The 14325-nt window shown below is 44.1% G+C and overlaps 1 protein-coding gene across 2 annotated transcripts in view; it reads left to right on the top strand.

Moving 5' to 3' along the window:
* LOC137439729 (NADP-dependent malic enzyme) overlaps positions 1 to 13810 on the top strand; it is a 140830-nt gene extending 127020 nt beyond the window's left edge. For both annotated transcript variants that reach the window (XM_068135769.2, XM_068135770.2), the window contains 6 exons: positions 3 to 116; positions 5115 to 5220; positions 5373 to 5515; positions 7115 to 7288; positions 12252 to 12350; positions 13431 to 13810. In XM_068135769.2, the coding sequence (XP_067991870.2) occupies positions 3 to 116; positions 5115 to 5220; positions 5373 to 5515; positions 7115 to 7288; positions 12252 to 12350; positions 13431 to 13613 (819 nt within the window). In that variant the 3' untranslated portion in view covers positions 13614 to 13810. The remainder of the gene's footprint in view (positions 1 to 2; positions 117 to 5114; positions 5221 to 5372; positions 5516 to 7114; positions 7289 to 12251; positions 12351 to 13430) is intronic.
* Positions 13811 to 14325: the final 515 nt, after the last annotated feature.

Here is a 14325-nt window from a genome sequence, read left to right as displayed (position 1 = left end):
AGGCTGCCATGGGCATTGCCCATCTGATAATGAAGGCCATGGAAAAGGAAGGAACACCACGTGTGGAAGCCATCAAGCGCATTTGGATGGTTGATTCCAAAGGGTTGATCGTGAAGGTAAGACCACATGGTTTGATAACAGTCACTTTTTCCACCATTTACTTGAACTGTGAGCGTTCCTGTGTTTAAGGAATCGCCATGGCGTGCCATAAGTTATAGAAGAAGAGGCTTTGCTTGGTCTGCATTTTTGACAGGATTGGGGAGACGGTTCTTGCGGTTTTGTGGGTGAAATAAGGTTATCGGTATGAGCTTATGGGGTTTTGTTTTGAGGAGTGAAAGGATCTTCTTGTGCATTGCAGAGCTGGGTTTGGCGTGTTGCTGGGGTCCCGTGGCTATTTATTTTTCCTTTGCATTCTTCGTGAGATCGACCAGGCAATCAAACGTTGCTTGTGGACTGTAGCGTGTTGGAACTCGTCAAGGTTTTCGGTAGAAAGGGGGGAAATTGTAGTCTGTGAAAAGTTTGTTTGCCTGAAAGGACGTGACGGATGACCTTTGTGTTTTTGGTTTTTTATTTTCTCTACAAAGTGATGTGAGAGGTGTGTGGTGTGCTACCTGCCATTGGTAAGGTGAAGCCACCTTTAGTCCGCGAGCCCTTCAAAGCAAGAGAGAACTCCACTTGCTTTGAATACCTGTCAACGTTTGGTTATTTCCCCACCGACGCAGACAACCCCTAATCTTTAGAAAAAGCTGGCGTTGACTAAATGGTTAAGGTGGCTGGCTTAAGATCTTAGGGTCTTGACTTCGAGCCCCTATCATGCTGGTAAAATAACACCAGGTGGGTTGACTCAGCCGGTCATCCTTCCGAGGTCGGCAAAATGAGCATCAGCTTACTGGAAACAGGGGAACCTGCACCAGTGGCACAGCCTCGTTCCCAGCAATGATGCAACCAGCAGGCACAGACTGCATACACATTTTTCTTAATCTTTAGAAAGACTAGTTTTCAATTTTGTGTTCGTTGCAGTGTTAGCACAATTTGTTTCGCTCAGGTGCAAAAACGATCTCCTTCTCTCCGCCGCTGGTATTGTTTTTTGGGTTGTCCGTCCTTGGTAGATTTTCGTTACCACAATAACTTAAGAACTGATGATGGGATCAAAGTCAAACTTGATACAATTATGTATAACTAGGGCGTGCCCGTACTATATATATATCTAAAATTATATCCCCCCCCTCTATTTACATGAAATGGTTTGGTCCATTCGCAAAGCCAAAGCGAACGGCTTGCGAGTACGGTAGAACCCCCCCCCCCCCCCCCTCTATTTACATGAAATGGTTTGGTCCATTCGCAAAGCCAAAGCGAACGGCTTGCGAGTTTGGTAAATAAATCGCCATAGCTCGGTAACTACTTCTCCGATTAATATGAAACCTTGAAAAGGCACATCCTCAGGTCCCCAGCAATATATCTGGCAATTTTAATTGAATTACTATCCGTAATGGCGCACGCGCTCTCACATCGGCCACGCCTACGCAACAACGTGTTCTGTGATTGGCTGGCCTACCCCGCAACCTGTTCTGTGATTAGTTTGGTAAATAAATCGCCATAGCTCGGTAACTACTTCTCCGATTAATATGAAACCTTGAAAAGGCACATCCTCAGGTCCCCAGCAATATACCTGGCAAGTTTCAAGTATATCGGACCCGTGGTTGTCGAGAAACAGCGGTCACAGACAAACACACAGACACACACACATACACACACACATACACACACACATACACACAGAGATTACTGGAATTATAGATAGATGATGCAAAGATCAACTGATTAGATTATGATGTCAAAGGTCAGAGGCCCCGTTGGGCACAACTTCTGTTACCGAGCTAACTTGGACTTGCAGCAGCCATTCCATTTGCTCCCAATACAGCGCTGAGTGCATTTTGTTTTGCTGCAGTATCTGCGCAAGTACCCTGTGTGATGTTGTAGCACGGAGGATGGTCGAGGGCAATTAAAAGGTGGGAGTACAACATGACGCGTATCACCTTCAGTGCCCTGGTTGTGAGAAGTGAGTTTTCTTTCTGGTGACCATGGCGACTACCATTCAGAACTTTGTCTGTGCACCCGTGGATCAAATGACTGCACTCGTGTTCCATCCGCTTTGAGGATGTGCGTCACCATCGCATTGCTATCGATGCAGACGGAGTTGTGCACCTCGACACCCACCATATGTTCCCAGATGATGATAATCATTGAGCACATTCAGAAACCATTTTGCACAAATCTTCTTTCCTTTCATTTTCCTGTTCAGTATGGAAATGCCTGCTCGCTGTGTCACCCTGAACGTCTTGGCCTGTCGCAGTGCTGGACGACCTTGATCCATGGTGTCTTGAATGTCCCCAGGACAGCCCAGGTGGTGTTCATCCACCTCCGTATTGTTTCACACCAGTGGGAACGGTCCCCCGAAGCCTCAGTATTAAGCTGATGAATTGTCCTGAGGTTTGGAATAACACGGAATGTTATCATTTAACCCAAGTCTAGACATGAAGAACTTGCTTTGCTTGCAATGTGCCTCGGCTCTTCCTCGCAGCATTTCATTGTACATGACTGCCAACTAGTGAGAATGTTTGATATTACGATTCTTTTTGAAGCTGTGACATGGCATGTGAAACGGCCTTCCTCTGTGGACCTTTAAAAGGTCTCCAGACTAGATACTGGTCATAGTCTAAGATGCCATCAGGTCTGAGGGGTGGGTGTTTTCTAATTCGATACATATTGAAAATTCAAAAAACGTTGCCGTGTCTTCGATTGAGCATCTCGTTTGTCGAACCTTTTTAATGCCTTTCATATGTTTGGTATTTCAATCTAAAATTTGCTTCATTCGTAGGAAAAAATACTCTGTGATGAGTCCCTTTTTCCATTTTGTATTTCCTTTTCAATGACTTGTGAGGCTGCTCCTGCTGGTGTCAGTTGTTGGAAAGCGAACCTTTCTAGGAGATCAGGCGGCATTCAAACTGTGTTATGTCCATGCGAGTAATTAATAATTTGATGACCTTCATATGTAATGAAACATTTGATGATCTTTATGATCAGGCTCCAGTCCCCCTTTGTGGGCACCTCCTCCACAGCCCCCCTTGCACGTGCGCATCTCCAACATAGAGCATGCCTCCTTTGTTCTCCCCCCCCCCCCTCCCTCCGATATGCCTTCTCCTCTCCCCAGCCCCACTCATGTGCAGGCACCTCCTCTTCCTCACCCACCTCCTTTGGCTCCTCATTGCCCTCCTCAACACATGCTTGCTCTTCCTCCTTCTCACCCACCTCCTTCCTCTTCCTCCTTCTCACCCACCCGCCTCCCCTTCCTCCACCTACCCACACCCACCTCTTCTTCCTCTTCCTCACTCTCCCCCTCGAACCTGAGCCTTAATCCTCCTTTGACTTGTGTCAGGTCTTTCCATAAGGCACGTGGAGCTTAGAATGAAAGCGGACTTAGCCGGCATAAAAAAAACAACTGACTCATTCGTTGTGTACTTTATATGTGGTTGGTGTTTCGTTTATCAGGGAGAGACTTATTCCTTGCAAAATCGAAGATTTTTCAAGTATATTGGTCGGTTGTGTTTGTGGCTCTGTCTGTTTTTTGTTTTTTTGTCTGTTTCGTTGTGTTTGTGGTTCTGTCTGTTTGTCACCGGCCCACAGGTCACAATTTTCAACCGATCTTCACGAAACTTCACCAAATGGTAGAGTTGGTCAAAAGCAAGAAGCCTATTGTTTTGGGGTCAATAGGTCAAAAGGTCAACATAGGCCAAAGGTCACCAACTTTGCTAAATTTCTAAAATCCTCAATTTTCATCCGATTGACTTGAAATTTGAAGAGGACTTGCATATCTGGTCACTGAATTCAACCACAAATTATATTTTAGGTAAACACTGGCCAAAAGGTCAACATAGGCCAAATTTCTAAAATCACCAATTTTCATTTGATTGACTTGAACTTCTAAGAGGATTTATATATACTAGGGCATGCCCGTACGTGGGTGCCCGTTCCTTGCCAAAAAAAAAAAAAAACGCTACCCGTACGCTCTACCCCGCCCGTACGCCCGTACGCCCGTAAACAAAAAAAACAATGCTCTTCGCTTCCGCCCTTCGCTCTGACTGAATTGGGAGAAATAATGCGCATAAGAAATCGAGAAATTATTATTTTCTCCGGAAGAAATCGAATTACGAACCGTAATGGCGCACGCGCTCGGCTCGGCTCGCTCTCACATCGGCCACGCCTACGCAACAACGCGTTCTGTGATTGGCTGCCGGAAGTGCAGTCTTCACTGTCCGGAAGGTCGCATATCGCAGTTACGATGAATCGCAAATTAGTTTTAATTAGTTTTAAAACATAGTTGAATGCCAACATAGTTTGCCAACGTGAAATAAATGAATACGCTCTCAAATGTGCCGTCCGAGGCAGAGTCTGTTCGCCACGTTCGGCACACGTGATAGGTCGCTGCTCTCTGATTGGTTGAATCGTTTTTTGGACATAGCTCGGTAACTACTTCTCCGATTAATATGAAACCTTGAAAAGGCACATCCTCGGGTCCCCAGCAATATACCTGGCAAGTTTAAAGTATATCGGACCGGTAGTTGTCGAGAAACAGCGGTCACAGACAAACATACATACATACATACATACATACATACATACATACATACACACAGAGATTACTGGAATTATAGATAGATGGTCACTGAATTCAACCACCATCTATTTTTGAGGTCAACATAGGCCAAAAGGTCAACATAGGCCAAATTTTTAATATCCCCAATTTTCATCCGATTGACTTGAAAATTTAACATTTGCACATTGAGTCACTAAATAGGGAAACTAACTATTTTTGAGGTCAAAAGGTCAAAGGTCAACTCAAGGTCAACCTTCCAAAATCATTTTTCATCTGAAAAATTGTCACTTTTCATCCTGTTGACCCGAGCTTTGATCAAGATTGTTTTAATCTTCATGAAATGGACAATTTGCTGTATCAATGGAAAACTTTTGGGGGGGGGGGGGGGGTGCGGATTTTGCAAGTATCGTGCTACGCATGACGTCTTCTTGTTTGTTTGTTGGTCTGTTGGACCGCTCAGGGCCGTGGATCACTCAATGCCGAAAAAGAGATCTTTGCTCATGAACACGCTCCTGTTAAGTACCTGGCTGAGGCTGTGAAAACTCTGAAACCCTCGGTGTTGATCGGTGAGCAAAATACCTCCTGAATGCTTTGCTAATCATAAGTAATCGTATTCCAAGTGATGTTTTGCTACCACGTGTTTATTTGCGATAACTTATTATGAAATTTGTTGTGTGGGAAAGAGAAATGACTTAGAGCTGTAAGTTCATCACTTCAGGAGTGGCTGCCATTGGAGGGGCTTTTACGGAGGATATTCTGAGAGATATGGCGGAGACCAATGAGCAACCTGTCATCTTCGCTCTCAGCAATCCTACAAGCAAAGCGGAATGCAGTGCAGAGCAATGCTACTCAATTACAAAGGTAACGATTTTCCGAATAATCGACAATGTTAGTCGCACTTGAATTTTAACCAAGTACAATATGCTGTTGATATGGATGTAAATGTACTGTACGGAAGGTACTTCAGTGGTCATCCACACACAGGTCAGATATATTTTGCAGCCACATCAAGCTTATTCCAATCGTCAGCAAGGTCAAGCAATCCATCATTGCAGTCGACATCAAAGCCTTCTTTTTCTCCAACGGCCTCATGTCAGATCATCAATCCAGGTTCAGACCAGGTCACTTCACCTGGGACGTGCTGCTTCGACTCTCCCAACAACTAATGGAGGCCCTTGATGTCAGGCACAAGATGCAGACGTATCTCGAGCTTTCAATACTGTCAGCCACCCCACCTTGCTCTCCAAACTCTCTGCCTTTGGCATCCAAGGCCAACTCCAATCTTGGGTTACTGACTTCCTCTACTCTAGTAGCCAACGCATGGCTCTCAATAGGATCCTCTCATCTCCTCTCTCTGTCGAGCTGTTTTGGGCCCAATACTATTTCATAATCCTCATGAATGATCTTTCCGACTCTCTGGAAAATCCTCCATCTTTGCTGATGACTCCACCCTCTAACGTAACATCCTTCGTACCTCGTTTAGACGGGCAGCAGCCTCTTCCCTCTCTTCTGACCTTCATAGAATCACAAGGTGGTCAAACACTTGGAATATGTTTTTCTCTTCCCTCTGGGCTGGTGGGTTGGTGCCCCTGCCTCACATCTATCTCAACTTGACGCTGTGGAAACCAAGGCCTCCACAACCATTCAAATCTCACGATGAAGCTGAGTCTAACACTTTCCCATCAGACAGGTCGTTGGTCGCTCTCTCTTCTACCACCTCCTTTCTGGTCTTGTACTCTCTGCTCTCCTCAACCCAAGTTTCCAGTTTTTCTTTCCTGAAAATTTGTGGCTGTATCTATCTTTTATCCCCTGTATCCTCCTCTAGCCCTCATCTTCCTCTATTTTGTCCCTAATCCCTGCTGTTCGGTTGTTCCTCCCCCCTCCCTCTTTTTCAACTGTTCCTTTTGTTCTGTTACATCCTGATCCGTTCTCGCTCCTCCACGAGCCTTGTCATTGCCTACAAAAAGGTAATAAACCGTAGGCAAATTACATCCACTCTTCGCCATGTTTAATTGCCCAACACATGCCTCTTCGCTGTCTTTTTTTCATTTTAGCACCCCCAACCTTTAAGCAGAATTCACGATGTGCTGTGTGCATGCCACTGAGTTAGTGCACTCACCTTTCAGGTGTCTTGTCTGGTTTAATTCTCCACAATGATGGAGACTTATGATTAGACTGGTGATTTCTCGGCCAGGTAGTGAGCGGATGCATAATGCGCCATCCACCAGGTGGCACGTTAAGCTGGGGACCCATCTACGGGCATCGACTGCAGATGGATGTTATAGATCCTGTGGTATTGTTTGGTGAACTGTACGCGAGTTATCGCCAGCATGCTGGTCAAATCCCAAATGCACACGAATGGATGTATGTATTTGATGACTAACATTTTTTATTTATTGCCAAAACAACATTGTTTTCCTTTGCGTTCAAGTGAAGTATCATTAATACTTTGCATTGCAGGGCCGTGGGATCTTTGCAAGTGGCAGCCCATTTCCACCAGTTACTCTTCCCGATGGGAGGGTTCTGTATCCAGGCCAGGGAAACAACGCGTACGTATTCCCTGGTCTGGCCTTGGGAGTTGTGGCTTGTGGTGCACGAACCATTAACGAAGAGCTCTTCCTCACTGCTGCAGAAGTAAGATTAACTTTTTTATTTTTGTACCATAATCTTCGGACAAAATATGTACATGAAGAACACTGCATGGAGTAGTGTTGGTGGTAGTTTTGTTTTCTAATGGTAATTATAAATAGAGAGAAGTCGATGGCCTGCCATCGCAAATCCCCATGCTTCCCACCCCACCCCCTGGGGCATGAACCGGGGATGGAATTCCAAAAATTGGTCCATATTTCATGCGCCCCCCCAATGTTGATTTCGTATACAAAGTTTCGTTTAGAAAAGTTATAAAATGTGCCCGTAATTGCATTTTTTTATATATATATTTTACTCTGCCCATGGGGGCGGGGCCAAAATGATACTTCTCTCGCACCTTCTTGCCACGTGGTGATCAACACCACCAAGTTTGGTGAATTTCTGCACAACTGTTTAGGAGATAGCATGACGGATGGACAGATGGAGCGGATTACAATATCCCCCTTTTTTTTTTCTTTTTTTTTTAGCATGGGAATGAGTATTGATGATAATATGACCATAGAAATATATATATATAAATATATACATGCCAGTGTATAGCACAGAATTTCTGGCCGCCATCTTGGAGTATGTATGATGGCACCTTCCAGGAAGTCGTATTGCAGCAGTGGGGGTGAATGTTCTGCAATTAACTGCACAAATGATCAAACCGGGGCAAAATAACGTTGTCTTAGCTTCCACAAGTGAGTAGTAATAATTTATAATTTGTATGATGATCCGTATTTAGCCGTTATGGGCTTTATTTGCATGATTTATTCCGAGAGGCAAATCAGCCTTGCTATCAACTAGGGTAGACTTAGGGGCTATTATTGTTCCCCATTGCACAGCGGAGTGAAAGGGGGACTATGGTTTTCCCCTCCGTCCGTGTGTCCGTCCGTCCGTCCGTCCGTCCGTGTGTGCGTGCGTGCGGGCGGGCGTGCGTGCATAAGCGAAGGACCGCATTCGAATTTGGTGTGTGGGTGCAACCCACGTCAAAATCCAAGATGGCCGCCGCCATGTATGTCTGAACCTTGTGAGATGAATATCTTGAAAAATAAGCGAAGTGCCAACTTCTAATTTGGTGTGTGGGTGTATCTCGGCATAAGGAAGACCGCTATTGTAAATTGGGTCGCCACGTCAAACTCCAAGATGGCCGCCACCATATATATGTCTGAACCTTGTGAGTGAAATATCTTGGAAAATAAGCAAAGTACCAACTTCTAATCTGGTGTTTGGGTGTATCTAGGCACAAGGAAGAACGCTATTGAAAATTGGGTCGCCACGTCAAAATCCAAGATGGCCGCCGCCATGTATGTCTGAACCTTGTGAGTGGAATATCTTGGAAAATAAGCAAAGTACCAACTTCTAATCTGGTGTTTGGGTGTATCTAGGCACAAGGAAGAACGCTATTGAAAATTGGGTCGCCACGTCAAAATCCAAGATGGCCACCTCCATGTATGTCTGAACCTTGTGAGCGAAATATCATATCATATCATGTTTTCTGCGTCTTCCACTTTGTCAACTCACATCACTTCACCGACCGGGGACATAGGCGTAACGCTTGTTGTTAATATTACTGATTTTATGGAAGCCAGTGGAACTGTGATTGCATTTGATTGTTTGGGAGCAATGGCAGGTAATCAGGGCTGATGAGAGTGGGGGGTTGAGGAGGGTGAGGGGATAGGGGGTCATGTTGGTCGATGCTCCTGGGTCCGTTGACGAGCCCTAGCTTCTCCTGTGATTTTCTTTTTAGTAGTCCAGTGAAACCCCTCGTTGGCTCGTCCTCACTTCCTCATTGTTACAGGATTGAAGTCATGGCCGGTGAAATATCAGGTTACGCCTTGTTTGATATCCCACGGTCTTGCTGGGGGATGTTTGGCTCAAGTCTTTCACAAACTCGCCTGTCAGGCATGATGTTCAACTAAGGTTAGGGCAGGAATTTGTAATTTGCCCTGGGTGCCGGCGATAACTTGCCGACTCTTCGCAAAGGACACCGTGGGATCATAAACATCCACCAACTAATGTCGGTGATGGGACGCCCTTTTTAACGTCCATTGGAGGGACGTCACACACATTGATGAATCACCCATTCTGTAAAACACCGGGATGACAGTTTATAGCTGGGCCAAGACTCAAACCCAGGATAGAAAAGTAAAAGTCGCACCAAAAGCAGCCGCCGACACACAGACAGACATGAACTTCAATTTGTATAATAGATTTGATAATACTGTTGCGTTTGTGGAAATGTCGGTCATTTGGGAGTCGTGTTGTTTGGGGTGTGTTGCATAGGGGTGCCAGTTCGGTTGTGGTTCCCCAAATAGGACCTTCTCGTATTTATTTTTCCTTTTACTTAAAGTTTACCCCATATCCACTTCCTTTACGCCACGTGATTTTGACTGTTGGTGGTGTTGCACAAAAACAGCTTTGGGAAGGATTCAACCCTTTTTCTTTCAAGCAAGAAAGTGGGGAAAAGGCCAGAGAGAGGAAGAAGAGCGGCTCTTGGTAGTGTGGTAAAAACGCGATACTTGCCCGTGGTGTGAACGGCTTCGGTGATCTTGTTGGTGTGAGAGACTCGACCTCTACGAACTTTCTGAAGGACTCATTGTGCATGAAGGAGGTGGACAAAAAGGAAGAGTGTCTTGTGTGGAAAAAGGCGCTTCTTTGGGGTGGTGAAAAAGCGATCCATGCTTCATGCTGTGAACGGGCTCGGCGTGTGCTACATCAAGGAGTCGTCCTCGATGACTTCCTGAGGGATTTTACGTGTTGTATGAAGGAGGTTGATGAAAGGAAAGGGATCAAAGGATAAAGGGATTGCAGAACGTTGATGAACCTTGGTTCCGGCCAAGCCCGCTCTGACGAACGTTGATGAAGCTGCTCTTCAAACAGGCCTGAATCCCACTCCATTTCTATCCTCAAATCACATTTTATTTAAATTCCCTGCGAATATTATTTTATTACTTTGCTTACCTTCCCTTCCCTGGGTTAGATAGAGTGTTGTGTCGGCCTTTTGTATCGGTTGTATGTGGCCTGTGTTAATTGTTTGTCTGTCATTATTAATTAATTAAGTCTGTTATACTTGTACTTGTATGATTTGATTATTGTATCGTTTTGCATTATTTGAAGTAAATTGATTGTATTTCATTTTGTTAGATTGACCTTTTTCGGATCGGGTTGCAAGCTCCCCTGAGTTGCCAGTGTGGCAGTTTAAACTCCTTGCACTAAACCAAAAGTTCAAGCTTCCAAAAACCGCTCGGCCAGCTTGCGGGCCTCCGCCCGGCAGGTTGGGGATAGGACTTGGGGTTGCTGCCATTAGTCACCCGATAACACACTTAGTCGGTCGGGAGTGACGTTTGGGACTCAGGTCCTCATCCCCGACGCCCGTAACAATACCGTACTTTATTTATTAAATTTTTAACAATGGTACAGTGAGCTAAAAAAGCTGCTGTTGTGATTTTGCTTTGTTTGAGCTTGTTGCTGTTTTAATTTAGGATATTCATGAAGGAAAGTTATTTTAAAAAGTTACAACAGAGAGAGAAATGATGGGAGGGAGCAGTGTAGAGGGGGTGGAAGAGGAGCAGGATGCGAGGTTGTTTACCCCATTGCCCGTGCTGCCTAGGAACCAGTCTGTCCACAGAGTTATCTGTGGCTGGCGGCCTCAGGACTGGAGGTCGGGTAAAGGTCCGAGGATTCCCCTCATGATGAACCCAGACCATGGATCCGTGAACAATATATTGTAAGGTTAAAAGAGCCATTACAAAATGGATTGCGATGTCCATCGGTCCGTTAACATTTTGGCTTTTTTGCCTCTCCTCCCTTATTACTGGGCCGATTATTTTGAAACTGACCATCAGAGCCGCTCGGATCTCTTATTTAATTAGCAGTTTGATGACTTTCCCATTGAAATATATGTATGGAGCACTGTTAATATCCGATGGATCACCAGTGGAGTATTCACACGGAAGTATTTCATGAACGACAGCGAGTGAAATGCGGCACAAATACTCCACGAGTTACACATCTGATATCAAAAGTGGTACACATCGCCAGGTAGGGTTTATATTTATGCCATGATGCCTGAAATTGGATGTTTTTGGATGGAAAACAGCTTGGATCTTCAATGAAAAACGTGCTCAATCGATCACGTCACAGTAGCGATTACATACTCCAAGATGGCTGCCGCAAGTTATGCGTGCTGCTATCGGAAACTTCAGGCATGTCCATTCTATTGTATATATCTTTATGACATTGATCATTTGGTTTACGTGAGAGCATTTAAACCCTAACAAACCGGTTGGACCATATCGAACCAAAAGTCAGGTTGGTAATGTTTATGCAGAACGTACACAAAAGCTGAGTGTACGTTAAACCTGAAGTGTCTAAGACAATTTTGGTTCATAGACATATGTTCCTTGAAATACTGGTTTGGGAAATGTGCATCAGTATCAGACAGATGGAAAGCACAATGTATTTGCATTCCATGAGATAATAGGCCAAGAATATAGAAAAAATACATTTTGCACCACAACCCACCCCAGGGACTATTCTGCCTGTGGACACACCGGTCCGGGTTGCCCCGTTGTATAAACTTCAATATTTATTATTATGGTCAACAGTCCAATCCACCAAATGGGAAGTTGGAGGAATGAAGTTGCAAGGAGCCATCGCCAAATGAAATACTACTGTTGCTGTAACTTGTCAGCCCGAGAGCTCCAAATCCGAGTCTTAAGTAAACTGGTCTTCCCGGAGTGATCTCATTTTTACATTCGAGTTCCAAGTGTAAAGATTATAAATAATGTCGAAAGCAGCGTTTGTTCTCATTGCTCTTTCTTTGCTTCATGTTGCTTTACCCCTAAATTTAGTGATGCGCTTTGATTGGAAATACCATTTTATTCATGCGTCCCTTCACCACACCACGCCAGTTTAAAAATGATCCTTTTTAAGCCGTGAATGTGATTTTGTGTGAGTGCAGACCATTGTCAAACTGGTGACCAATGAGCATCTGGCTGAAGGAAGACTTTATCCTCCACTGGGATCCATTCAGGAAGTTTCACTGAAAATTGCAGTGAAGGTGAGTGAATGACTCCAGTCTTCCATCACACGAGCCAATTGTTTTTAGCCGCGTCGCAGACGCTGCTCATAGAGTGCACTCTGCTGTTGTTGTTGTTCTTCTTGTTCTTCTTCTTGTTCTTCTTCTTGTTCTTGCAGAGAAGACAAAACCTCAAAGCTCCACCCATTCTGGGAACCATAGCTCCACCTATTCTGGAAGAGGCTTCATATAAACAAATATCCACCATTTTATTAACTCGCATAGCTTTGAGGCCTGTTTTGTAGGCCCGTGGTGTCTTCCTCTCACACAGTTTTATTTCAAATCAAATTCGATATATCATTTCATTTTTCACAGTCGCTAACATAGTTTTAGACTCGGTTGAAAAAAAACGGGAAGAAAATCCAATGAAAGTTGCCCTTTATAGACCGAAATGAATTCTCAAAGGCCTGTAACTTCAAGTCCATTGAGATATATATTTTTTAAATCGCGGCATGGTCAGTCATACACCGCCCGAAATAACAGACGGGAAAATGCCGAGATATATTAAAAATTCGTCCATTTGATGACAATCGTCACGATGAAATATTTAATTTATACGTCGTCACAATAATGTGGAGAGAGGAGCATAGCTTCGTTCACGTGTCGCCACACACGGGAAATTGCCGAGATATATATATTTTTTTAAATCGCGGCATGGTCAGTCATACACCGCCTGAAATAACAGACGGGAAAATGCCGAGATATATTAAAAATTCGTCGCCACACACGGGAAATTGCCGAGATATATTTTCACTTTGCACAAAAATAACATCAAGTAATCGAATCAATAGGAATGTCCTGTGCGTATAACATCGACGTTATAGGCACAGCTGCATCTAGGCATTGTGTAACATCGACGCGGCTTTTGTTTTAATTAAAACTTTTTGTACTTGTTTTAAATGCTATTAAGCTCGTAGTAGAGCTGCCACACACACATGGAGACAGAGACGAACATATGCGACACATTACAGCCACTGAGTTTAGTTAAAGTGCCATCACTTCCCTGGGTATTCTGGGTACCAGTCAAATAATGCAAAATTGTGTGTGTGTGTGTTGTTACAGGTGCTGGAGAGAGCTTATGCTGATGGTGTGGCGTCCGTCCATCCAGAACCAGCAGATAAGATGGACTTTGTGAGGTCTCACCTCTACAGTTACCATTACGAAAACTTCTTGCAAGATTGTTATGAATGGCCAGAAGCTGCGACCCAGACACAAGAAGCACCAGCAATGACTGACAGCAAATGATAAATGGGAACAATGAGGTGAAAAACCACCTCGTAATTTTGAGAAAAAAATGAATAATTTATGACAAGTTGTACTGAAAGCATTCAACTGTGTACGTTTTTTGTTTGATTTGATGTTGAAGCACTTTTCAAGAATTTGCACTTGAAGAATGAGGAAATAACTTCCAAACATCATTAAAATGTCTCCAGAAAGTGAAATTTGTTTTTGTTTAATTTAACGCTTCACACAGGGTTGGTGGCAGGAAGGGCATCCGGCCATAAAACATTGCTTCAAAAAGGAGACCACGGTGCCCAAAAAAGGCCAACCCCTGCTCTGCGGGGAAAAATGGCCTCTAAAGGTGGTTCTTCTACAGGTACAAGATGGAAGTACAATAGATCCCTTGGCATTCGCGGGGGATGCGTTCCTGAAAATTACCGTGAAGCCTCGAATTTCAGGGAAATGTCTCAATGGGAAAAGCGGGGATAGGTTCACAAAGGTTCGTGATTCATAAGTTTTTTTTTAAAGTTTATTAACACGAATGCAAATAATTAGTTTTATTAAAAATGCTTACAAATAAAAAATAAAAATACTGTAAACTATTCGAAAAGGTTAGCTCACTTTTGCCGCGAGTGTCATGTTATTTTATCAAAAACGAACAGTTTGTTTTGCTTCAATCTTGCGTGATCCACAAAGCCCGTCTCGATCACGGGAATAGTTGCTGTTTTTACTGCTA

This window comes from Myxine glutinosa, chromosome 14 (assembly GCF_964187855.1).
Source record: "Myxine glutinosa chromosome 14, kmMyxGlut1.1, whole genome shotgun sequence".
Classification (NCBI taxonomy): Eukaryota; Metazoa; Chordata; class Myxini; order Myxiniformes; family Myxinidae; genus Myxine; species Myxine glutinosa.
The sequence above is the reverse complement of the archived record's forward strand: the minus strand, read 5'-3'. Positions and strand labels throughout refer to the sequence as shown.